Here is a 12719-nt window from a genome sequence, read left to right as displayed (position 1 = left end):
ATACATATTAGCCATAAGAGAGCACTGCAGTTTTATATGGAAGAAAAATACATATGAGAAATAATTTATAAACTCTAAGGCACTACACAAATGTGAGGTATTATCATATTGTACTTTTGTACTGAAGATTACTAATATATCAGTTTTAGGAAACTTGACAACTGGCATGTATTCACAATGAGTATACCTCGCTAAAGTATTTTAGGTAGTTGCCAAGAGAAGGAATTAATATTAACTTTTAAATAACTGGATAATAGGGTCCTTTTTTAGATTAGAACAGATGTTATGAAGCTGAGTTCATGAATTTTCTTCTGGCAGTTCATGAAACCTTAATAAAAATGTATTCCCAATACAGAAGAATATAAATGAATAAACACACATATATGTGCAAGGGACAGCAAACGATGGCCCACACCTATTTTTGTACGGCCCAGGAACTACAAATGTTTTTCATATCTTTAACTGGTTATTTAAAAAGAAGAAAAAGAATATGCAACAGAGTTGTAGCATGCAGAGCCAAAAACATTTAATATCTGATCCTTTACAGAAAGTTTGCTAATCCCTTATAAATAGCATTTCTTAGGTAGAAAGTATATAAACTTTCAATAGACTCTCACAAAAAAAGTCCTTACACCCTACCCCCAAATATTAAGAATCACTGGAATGCAGGGGGAAGGAGGGTATCTTTCTCCATTTTTGAAATCCTAATTAATGTAATTCTCTACATTTTGCTGCAAGGTAACAAAGGAATGATAGGACCTAGAATAATATTACATGAATTTACTTATTTTGGAGTTTGCCATTTAAAATGCCTTATCACATTAAATGGTTTGAATATGCAAATTAATGCAAATTATTTAGAATCAGCTCAAGAACTTTCACACCCATTAGTGTCTTCTTACCTGAAGTCCTTTTATAAAGTTTTGAATTGAGAAATCATGGTACAAAAAGATGTTGGTCAGAATCTGTAACACTTTTTCACTTAGTTTAAAGGGAAACTGAGTTGTAAGAAGTAGCTGAAAGAGATAAATGGAAGGGTAGGATACATTCCTTATTAGCCTTTACTCTTCATCAATATCAAGTATACGTAATGAGGCAAAGAATGATACTATGACATATAACTACGAAAGCTGTAATAGTAGCTACGCTTTTTTTCTTTTTTTTAGGTCAAATATCAATCAAAACTTTAAATTAACTTATACAACAGTCACAACCAAAAAAGAAGCTATTCATACATCTCCAGAATCAAAGATATTCATCCATCACCTTCCACCCAATTGCTAATTTTAAAAAATACAATCTATTAACTATACAATCCCTTTTCTCCTACCAGAAGTCACTGAAGAAGCTATAGGTTTTGGCAATTCTTATTATCAGATTTCTTTTTCATCCCTACTGATATACATTACCAAAGAGTAACACATTATGTACTGTTGAATGAAAAACCCCAAAACAACAGATGTCTATTAAAAAATACAAAATAGCTGAATTTGTATTATTCAGCTAATTTTCAATGGCCTATAGTGAAGAATTTATATCTGAAAATGAAAAGTCATTCTAGGCTTTTAAAACAGAAACATAGTTACAGAAGGCCAACTGCATTTGGCCACAACCAATTCCATTTTTTTTTTTTTTTAAGATTTACTTATTTGAGAGAAAGAGAGGGCAAGTGAGAGAGCGGGGAGGAGGGGCAGGGAGAGAGGGGAAGAGAATCCTAAGTAGATGCCACATGGAGTGCAGAGCCTGGCACAGGGCTCGATCCCATGAGCCAGAGCCGAAACCAAGAGTTGGATGCTTTAACCAATTACACCACCCAGGCGCCCCAACCAAGCAATTTTAAATACTGTAGCTGGAAAAATTTTCCCCAAAGTATCAGTAAACCAATGGATACCACCTTCATGGGAAAAAGATGAAGCAGTTAGTAAATAAATGGAAGGCTGTCGGGCACCTGGGTGGCTCAGTCGGTTAAGCATCGACCGTCGGCTCTGGTCATGATTCCAGGGTTCTGGGATCGAGTCCTATATCGGGCTCCCTGCTCAGCAGGGAGTCTGCTTCTCCCTCTGCCCCTCCCCCCTGCTTATGGGTTCTCTTGCACTCTCAAATAAAAAATCTTTTTTAAAAAAATGGAGGGTTGTCATTAGTTTACCTTCACAAGTGGCATAAGGCACACCTTAAAACAGTTGAGTTTAGCAAACAATTTGTGGAAGTTCATTACTAATTTAGGTAGAAACACAGAACTAATACTAATTTAGGAAGAAAAACAGAGCTAAGGTCTAAGGAAACGTTAGTATTTATTTTCTGTCAAGAGCAGCAATGACAGGAAAGAGTCCACTAAAAATTACAAATTATTTTATACAAAATTAAGAGTCAAAACATTGTTACTGTTATTAGGAAGTCATTAAATTCTATTAAAAATTATTAAAAACCTAAAAATTTCCATTGAGTAATGACTGATAGGTAGGTAAATATAGAAAGATACATTCTTTTTATAAAGCTTGTATTTTGGGGTGCCTGGGTGGCTCAGTTGGTTGAGCGTCTGCCTTCAGCTCAGGTCATGATCTCAGGGTCCTGGGATTGAGCCCCGCATTGGGCTCTCTGCTCAGCGGGCAGTCTGCTTCTCCCATTCCCACTCCCTTTGTGCTCCCTCTCTCTCTCTCTCTCTCTCAAATAAATAAATCTTTTTTTTTTAAAAAGCTTGTATTTTATCTGAGGAGGCAATATTGTACCCTATTAAAAATCATTAAATACAAAAAAATGTGAAGAAATATATTCAATATCATACTCTGAGAGACGCAGAAATTTATCACTAACGTTTTTATTCATAATCTATTCTAGGCAGACTTCTCATCCTAGTTCACTGGTACAGTTTTTTCTTTTTACCTTATCAAGTACCGTAGTCAGGTGGTCCTTGCAAGACAGAGACTGGAATAGTTCTATGCACAACAGAGATGATACTGCATGAGGAAGCAACCGATGGATGATAACAGGAGATGTGGCAATTCCAAAAATGAGTATTAGTGGAAATTCATGTAGATGTTGACTAGTTTTCAAAGGAAAATACAAAGTGGAATTTCATTAAGAAATATATTTCAATACATCAAATTTCAAATTAAGACAACCTTTATAAGGCACTGCTGAGGAGTATCATTCCAAATACTCAAATTTTCTAGGTCACGCAGTTTCCTCTGTTAAAGTAATATAGTTATTTCCGACACACTCTAGCTCTGAAATCGATCTACTAACAGATCCTTTCATTTTAAATATAAGAATACAGAGGTCCAGAGAGATCAGATGCCTCCCTCTAAGGTTATACAATCTCAAGTGTTAGAAGAGTTAGGTATCATTCAATTTAACCTCTCAAAGTCTGAGCCATACCTACAGTCTTCCTAACAGATATCCAGCCTATGCTTTAAGAGTTCAGGGACATGAAACTCACAAACTTTCAAGGTAACTCTTTCTATTTATATGCATTTCTAACACACACTAGGTCACCCAGCCATACATAATAGCTAAGCATTAGAAAACTTTCCTTACACATACGTAGGACCTAATTTTAAAGGACACCACTTAAAGATGTTACATCCTTTCCTTGAATTCTTAACTGAAACTTACTGGACATGACTTATTCGGAGCATGACCAGTATGAACACAAACGATTTCCACAGAGTAGAACAGCACGGTCTTTGATAGCTACGCGGCTCTCTGAGCTCTTTGGATCATGGCTGATGAGTGTGCCTGCTCCCTCCTATTGGCTATTGCTTTTTAGTGTTCTAGCAATATGCAGTTCTACCTTCACAGAAGTACAGTGCCTGGATTCTGTTACTGTTGTAGTTCTTCCTCACTTTAGATGGCAAAGGTAGCCACAAATTTAAGCTCCAAAAAAGTACAGATCTTCTGTCACTTTCTTATTCTGTATTTTTAAAGCATGTAAAGCAGTTTGGTTTTAGCATTAAGAAAAGTCTTAGGATCTAGAAATCTTAGTTTCAATGAGAGAAAAAAAAGACACCATTAAAATAGGAATTACAAGTATATTAGTAAATTATAACACAATATAGCTTTACGCAAATGTAGCTATAACTATTGAGCAAGTTTACATATAGAAAAAGCCAAAATAAATTATGTCCTAAAAAATACACCATGGGAAATACATGTCACTGGATTTTAAATGGGGTTAGTTACCTCAATTCTGAATCTCACAGCACTACCTTGAAAATCCAATGAGACCAAGAAAGTAGTTTCTCACTGTAAGTATTATATAAGATGTTATTTAGAAAACATACTTGCTCAGAAGAGCTATATATAACTCAGAGCTCCGAAGGGTGGATAGGTATCAGAAAATAAGACCTGACAAACGTATCTCAATCTGGAGTAGTTTATCCATTAATGGGATGACCCTGGTGAGAAAAACTACATTTTATACTGCCGTATCATACTAATTAAAAATTGGCTACCTTTAGTCTTTTGATCTCATTCTTGGGTCAAAAAGCAAATGAAAATCTTATAGGAGATCTTTAAACATTCAATTATAAAGAATTTGAAATCATTCTGGTTTCTACACAGTTGGCATTAAAATGAAGATTAAATTGACATTCATTTTCTCTGGAAAAGGGTGCTCTTCAAGTTAAAAGTTATATGTTTCCGTAATAAAAAGAATTTTATGTAAAACCCCGGTGATATATGATCTACCTGCTCATAATTATGAAGTCTTGGAGTACTTTTGTGGTGAAGCTTTCCATATCCTTTAAGATAAGCACAACAGGAGGAGACTGCCATTGGCTAGAAGAAGTCCTCTTTTTCCTTGGCATTTTTGGGTCTGTCTTCTTTTAAGCCATTGTGAAGAGAAGGAGTTAAAAGTAAGCCTTACCACCCAAACGATGCTACAATGCCACATGTTGACATATCTCCCTTTACATTTTACAGTAAAGCAGTTTCTTTTATTTCTCCCACGTAATAAAGAGAAACTCATTCCAACGGTTATGAGCAGAATCTTTTTGTGTCTGACATGGGAATAATAACCAAGAAGAAAAAGGTTCAGTAAAATCTATAACTCCTATGAAATATTTATATTTTCTGCTATCTGAAAAGAGAAAAAAGCATGGGGAGAATATTTTCTACAGATCGTATTTGCTGCTAAAAGAACGCTCTATTTTGCTTTAAGGTGAGAACTAGTATTTTTAAATAAAAAGCACAATGAACACTACTACTCGCTGCTCTACTACTGCTAAACTTCAAGTTGAAAAGCATCTTTAATATCATCTGGTCCAATCTCAATCTTTTCAAGATACCTGACATAAACTGAATGTACATTTGATTTCTCGAATATTTAAAACTGTGGATCAAATTATTATGATAAGCATTAGACCCAATTTCATCCCTATATATAGCAAAATGAAACTTCACTTATTACTGACTTCAGCAAACACCTTTATCAGAAAACGTTGCCACAGTATTTTTTCCCATACTATCTGGCTACACAGCATCATCAAGTAAAGCTGTGGTTTTATGGTGCAGTTCTCCATGAATCATTTAGGTTATTCATTTTCACCAGAGACTGTCATGGAAGAGCAGAACTTCTTTTTAGCTACCTGTTTGTTGAATATACTTTACTTACAGACCATTTATTCCTCTAGAATTCTAAATGTGGAACAAATTAGGTTTTTTTAAAAAAATTACTATTTCTCATTGGATTAAGTTGACAATGGGCACTGGCAGCACGGGTCTACTGCACCAAAGCAAATACTGAGGGACCTAAGAGATAATACATTAAAGTCGCATCCACTGTCAGAGGTAGCATCCAGAGCAGAACCAATTCCTGACGTTGCTTTTGTCACTAGATGACATTCTTCCACAAATAAAATGGCCTTGCAAGAACTGAAACACTTAACAGGAATTAGACTGCATACTGATAAAAGAATACCTTTAAATTCTAATAGCCTTATGAAAAATAGGTAGCTACTGTTAATAGCTAGAGCGCATAAACATATTCTTGTTAGAACAAAACCGTACTATGTTTAATATAATTCTAAGCCTCTTCAATCATAAGCCAATTTCCTGAGAGAAAACTTGTCAGTTTACACTTACCTGTGTGATATTCATATACCAACTGGAAAGAGAATCCACTGAACAATGTGTCTTTTTCTGGGCAACCTGGGTACTTCCCTCTTTGGATTCCTCATCTACACAGCAGCCAGTCAACTGTGAGGCCAGCTTTTGCAAAAAATGTTTTATATCTGCAAAACAGGTAAAAAATGTGAAAGTTTATCTCCCTTTAAAGCAAATATGAAACATCTGAAAGTTCTTGATCAGTATATATTTGGGTAGAATGTGTTTTTCTACCCAATTAACATCTTTAACATATTATTAACATATAACATATTAACGTTAATATTCATTAGTATCTCTTTAATATTTAAATTTCACTAATTCAGACCAACAATAAGCCAAAGTTTGAGTTTATGTATATTGTCCATAATAAAAGTGTTACCTAAGCAAATGTGTAAATATGAAAATTATGAACTATATGAGAAACAATCTATATTTAAATTACACTAGACAGTAAAAGGTTTTTAAGGCCTCTGAAAAAAAGATGGAAAGTGTCACTTACATAAGTTACTTTACTGATTACAAACCTTCCTTAGAGTCATTTTTAAAAATCAATCAGTTCTAGTCAGCTTATGAATATGAAAGTAATATAAGCACATAAAGCCCTTATGTCAGTTCAAATCTAAGCCCATTTTACTCTCTTAGCGTCCACATCCTTTATGATTCAATGGCTTCATATACCTAAGATTGGCTCTGGTGATGGACTACTTTTTTACCATGCTGGTCTTTCAGGGTACAACAATAAGATGACTTGAGGCTGTAAATATGAACCTATATATTCTATTCTCTGTTGGACTAAACAAGAGCTGCCAAATCCCCAATCCTTAATTCTCAGCTCCCCGTCCCAAACTTTCCAACGTATTCAACTTTTAATGGGTTAAGGAACACATCTGATAAAATGCCGAGACTACTACTGACTGTGAAGCTGATCTGGCAGGGGTGGGACTGGAATAAATGAAGCAAAAGGTAGCAGAGTCCTGCAACAGTCAAGATTACTGCCATAGGCAATAAGCCTCACCCTGCCAAAAATGCAGTGCCATGTTCTTCCCACAAATAAAAAGGGATAAAGAAAGCAAGAGAGAGAGAGAGAGAAGGTCAGAAGAGATTTATAACATCTCACCAAGGTTATTATGGCATTTATTCTGTACCTGGACAATCTTTAGCTTGCAATGAGACTACATACGGAGTGACATTATTCTGAAGGGCTTCTGTTAGACTTCTGAATGTTAAATCATGATCTGTTACGTTCACACCTATGGAATAACATAGCAGTATTACACCATCATTTGTAGTATTAACAATTTAACAAAAAGGCTAACATGTCAAGTGGATTAGTAAATAAAAATATTTTTAAACACAATAACACAAACCAAAAAAATATACTGCATAAATGAAGAGACCTCCATTGACAACAGATACTTGGAGGCACACACAATACTTGTCAGAAAAGGTATTTTACACAATTTCTCTTTAAAAAAAGTTACTGAGGATATGTAGTTACCTCTTGAAAACATCTTAAGAGTAATTTCGTTACTTTGTCAAATTCATGAAGAACTCTTTAAAACAATGATTCAAAAATAAGAGCTATGGATTCCAGGCTTACTGTGACCCTGACATAACAAGTGAGGAGAATCCAATCACTAATTAATGACTGTTGTAGTAAACACAATAGGTAAAGTATACAGTAAGCTGATTTCTGAGGAAAGAGACTAAAAACGAATAAAACTTTAGGTCCTTTAGGTATTTACTAAGCCCCTCGCGTTCTCATGTCCACAAATCAGTTTAGTGCTGTGCATGTAGTAATCAGAGTTAAGTGTAATTTCCCCCATAACATTGGGAAAAAGTTCTACTGACTGATAACTTTCCTTGACGTCACAATCTGTGATTTCTAGAAAGTGCTTTGGCACTTAGGTAGGTGCCAAGAGCAAGCATCTTGAAACTGGTTTATAACTGCTACTATAAAACTTCAACTGGCTAGAAGAAAAACAAAAGGTTCAGAATCCAGGCCACCAAGAAGCAAAAAATTTTTTTCTAAAAGAGCCAACAAATAAAAACGTTGACAGTTTATTTTTAAATGGACACATACCTTTTTGAAAATAGAAAATGTGCAACCGGGCTGTAAGCATTCTTTGATCGCAGATTTTTTTTTTTATAGCATCGAAATGATAGTCCTAGCATGCATTATGGTCTATGATCGTGATACCGCCATCTCTGAACAACTTTGGCAGGTTAACAAAACACTGGTTTATCTTGTCTTTCACTGACTGACTTTATAAGCAATTTAACATTCAGTTGCTTAAAACAATGAACTGGTCCACTGGAAACAAAAAATCAACAATATCTTTAACTGGAAAATGTTCTCCAAAGACTACTGACTTTGAAATATAACATCTCCACTAGCTTCTTTTCTCCTTTTGGCAGTAAGCAGACAGAGAAGGGATTTAAACAGTGCTCTCAACAATCTATCAAGCCATTGCTCTTGATTACGTTTTCCCCACTCCCACCTCCAATTATTATAACCTGGCATAGAGAAACAAAGTACCAAACAGTATAATCCAGGCATCACTGCGCCTCAGTTTCTCATCCATAGATGGAAAGGGTTTTGAAATTAAGTGCAGGCTGTGCTGAAAAGCTGTTCAAATTATAAAAATTATATAAAATTATTATAAAAATCATTCCTTGTGCGTTGTTACTCAGAGTGCTCCTGGGATTAGCAGTGTGGGCATCAGCAGGAGGCCTGTTATAAATGCAGAGTTTCAGGCCCCACCTCAGAACTACTGACAAAAACCTGCATTTACTAAAATCCCTTGGAGGTTATTTGTAGGTACACTGAATTTTGGTAAGTATTGCCCTGAACATCAGGAATGAGATTTAGGTAATGAACAGTAGTAAAGGCAGTATTAAACAACAAAATTAAGTTCTTATCTCAGTGTCCACTAGTTTAACAAACCTTGAATAAATAATAAATTGTAACTGCAATGAAGAGTACATTTGAAATCCAAACAAATCCAACTTTCTTTCCAAAAGAAATAAGGAAATTTGCTAGTATTCTAAAAAATTTTTTTCCATTATATAATATTAATACATATTATAAAACAATCTAAGATTGATAAACTAAGCACATGGAAATAAAATTAAGGTCATAGATAATTCCACTGAAGAGACAATTAAAAAAAAAAAGTAAATCTATTTACCCACCAGTGTTTCCTTTATTATCAAATACAGATCTCATATATGCTCATAAAATAACTAAAAAGAATAACACAAATATATTTCCCCTTCATTTTTCTGACAAAAAGTTGAGGAGGTACTAGCTAATCCTGGATCAATTTCTTTTAATTTACAGATGTATGATTAGCATAAAGAACTTTTATTGGTTTTGAAAGTATGTAAAGAAACTATAATTAGTTTAATTCTATTATCAAAACAGGTTACTCTCCACTATCCTCAACCACAAAACCACTAATTAAAAAAACCAAACATACACCCATACATACCTAGAATAAGAGCAGCAGTTGGAATTTCTCTGAGTTTTATTTGACAGCCCCAGTCTTTTGAATTCTTCTGGAATCCAGAATAAGACTTTTGCAGAAATTCAATTAGACTATCAAACAGGTTTTTATTTAATTCCTCTTGTAGTTGCTATGAAGAAAACACAAAACTTTATGAATTATTATCAGTAGTAATCAGATGTATCCTTCAAAGTTTGGGAATGAAAACTGTCATGAATTCCAAAGATTACATGTAAAATGATTATTAGATGGAAGAAATTTTAAAAAAAATGTCTTTTCCTTAAACTGCCAGTCATTAGTACTTTGGATTCCCTCATTAAAGAATCTCATTTATTCATTCAACATTTACTAACCACCTTACAAATGAAAGGTAGTCTTTCTAAAAAAGTGAAAGAAAAAAAACTGAACAAGAACACTTACAATTAAAACACATTGTGTATAGTGCTGTGATAATACAGAGTAGGACCATCCAACACAAGCTAAGGAGGTGACATATTTGAGTCAAAGCATTAGGGCAGGTGATGGAGGAGGTGACTATAGGGAGAAGAAAGTTAGAAGGAATGGGGAGTAGAGGAAGCAAGGAAGGAAGCACCAAGCACCTGGGAACCACAGACAGAGCTAAGCATCAAGGACATGAGAAGTGGTAGGGAATGAGCCTGGACAAATAAGCAAGGGGCTAGGCCTATACAATTATACTTGATGTTAAATAGGTTGAATTTTATCCTGTGGGGAGAACCACTGAAGGGATATGAAGTAGAGAAATGATTCCATCAGGGTTAAGAAGGGTGAATCAGGCAGCACTGTGAGGTGGAAGGGGAAGCTGTACTGGCAGTGAGGTGGGAAAACCCTTGCGGCCTGGCACAGGGCTGTACCTGTCTGAAGGGAGGACTTTTCTAACTTGGCCACTGGTGCCACAGAGGCTGAGTGACAGACCTGAGGGGTCTGACATCAAAGGCACAGACATCAGTTAGGAGGATCATCATGATGCAGGTTAAGAAATGAAGGCCTGGGGGCGCCTGGGTGGCACAGTGGTTAAGCGTCTGCCTTCGGCTCAGGGCGTGATCCCGGCATTATGGGATTGAGCCCCACATCAGGCTCCTCCGCTATGAGCCTGCTTCTTCCTCTTCCACTCCCCCCTGCTTGTGTTCCCTCTCTCGCTGGCTGTCTCTATCTCTGTTGAATAAATAAATAAAATCTTTAAAAAAAAAAAAAGAAAGAAATGAAGGCCTGAGCTGGAAACCACAAACTCCAATACTTTCCAAGGGTCACTTGGAATATATAAATGGCAAAGCCCTAGGTGGAAAGCAATGAAGAGTGAGGGGAAGCAGTAATAAATGAAGTGCATAACCCTCCCCTAGGCATTAAAAAACAAACAAACAAAAATACAATACTGTGCTGGTCAAACAAAACAAGTCCACTCAAGATGTTGGCCCTAGAGCTACGAATCTGCCAGAGTAGAGAAATTATTTCAGAGCTGGAATATAAAGAACATAGAAACTGGACATGAGGATGAGGGAGTGAAGTAGTTTAAAAACAGCTTGACTTCTTACTTGAATAACTGAATGGACAATTTAAAGAGTGCCACCATTTAAAAGCTGTGAGGATATGTAAAGAGCCCTATGCCTTGGCAGTTATTATTATAAATGTATGTTCCAGTACCTGAAGATATGCTTAATACTTGGAACATGAGCGGGTTTTTTGTAGAATATACAGATTATACTAAACTAATATTACCTATGTTTCAACAATAGTCTTGAAAACTGATGGAAAGGAGGATGGGAAGGAACAAATATGAGATTTACATTATTAGAGAAATACTAAGTCATTAAAGAAAGTATTCACCTCAGTTTCAGATTTCATCTGCTGCCATATCAACTGATAAGTTTCAAATCGAAGCTTACTGTCCTCAGACTCATTTTTCCCTTTATTAAAATAGTCCTCTAAAAACACAGAAAGAAATAGGTCAGTTTCTTTTTTATGTAATAAAAGTTAGAAAGTCTGTGCAAAGTCACACAGTAAGGGATGGGACTGAAATATGTATCAAAAATAGAAATATGTATTAAGTATATATATATATATATTTGGAGACAGGTAACATTTAATATCCTATATTTAATTTTATTTATATATTTTTACTATAGTAATTGTATTATAAGATTAAAATATCTTTAATTTTTAGGTTATATTTCTATCTGTACTTTTAAATTGCTAACAGTATATAATGGATTTGGTCTGAAACTTAAACATTTAATATTAACATATTTTTATTATATACATTATATATAATATATTATATACATTATATATAACATATTATATTATTTATATATATTGCTCTTATTCGAAAGCCTTGTATACTTTGCTTCATATATTTGCTCTGAACACGCCTTTATGAAATGATTCTTAGGACGATTCTTGCTCTTTTATTCAATTGACATAGGTTAGCCCGGCATTTTATTTAGTCAATTATTTTACATGCTTTTTTAATGTTTTCCTCCAAATGGTTAGCCATTCATCAAAACACCATTTGTCAAAATATGAGTGGTTTTCAAACTTTTTAAACCATGATCCTCATCAAGGAATACATTTTACATCATAATCCAACACACAGATGTTTAACAGAAACAAAAACAAAGGTCCCACAAAACAGTACTTATCATGTGACAGCAAATGTTTTCTATTCTGTTTTTTAAAACTATTAAAGACTAAGTTCATTTCATGACTCACACCTGGGCTTTACTCAGTATGTAACATGCACTTACTAAATAACCCATCCTTTCTCCCACTGATTTGAGTTGCCCTTCTTATCTCAATACTTACAAATGCACTTGGAACTATTTTTTTAACTTCTTTTGTTCTACTGAATCCAAGTCTATTCCCACAGCTGTCCTGAACTACTTGAAATCATTAAATGGTTGGCGCTTTGCAGTACATTCACATATGGGATAATTCCAGGTCTCCCTCCTACCACCATCACACATATTCATTCTTCTTCAAAATATTTTGAGCCATTCTTTCAAATAAACTTTTCCACTGCTCAAAAATAATTAAAATAGTATTTTGACTGGATAAAATAAAATCTGTAGGTTGATTTGGGAAGAAATG

At 34.8% G+C, this 12719-nt stretch overlaps 1 protein-coding gene across 2 annotated transcripts in view; it reads right to left on the bottom strand.

Moving 5' to 3' along the window:
• Positions 1–12719, bottom strand: part of ORC3 (origin recognition complex subunit 3) — a 63641-nt gene that overhangs the window by 43994 nt on the left and 6928 nt on the right. For both annotated transcript variants that reach the window (XM_045771970.2, XM_045771971.2), the window contains exons 3-9: positions 11457–11554; positions 9600–9744; positions 7251–7355; positions 6082–6230; positions 4687–4820; positions 2881–3040; positions 903–1016 (exon numbers count right to left, since the gene is read on the bottom strand). In XM_045771970.2, the coding sequence (XP_045627926.1) occupies positions 903–1016; positions 2881–3040; positions 4687–4820; positions 6082–6230; positions 7251–7355; positions 9600–9744; positions 11457–11554 (905 nt within the window). The remainder of the gene's footprint in view (positions 1–902; positions 1017–2880; positions 3041–4686; positions 4821–6081; positions 6231–7250; positions 7356–9599; positions 9745–11456; positions 11555–12719) is intronic.

The sequence above is a fragment of the Ursus americanus genome, chromosome 11 (genome assembly GCF_024610735.1).
Source record: "Ursus americanus isolate L20-20 chromosome 11, mUrsAme1.1.p, whole genome shotgun sequence".
Lineage (NCBI taxonomy): Eukaryota > Metazoa > Chordata > Mammalia > Carnivora > Ursidae > Ursus > Ursus americanus.
This window is presented reverse-complemented; position numbering and strand designations above follow the sequence as displayed.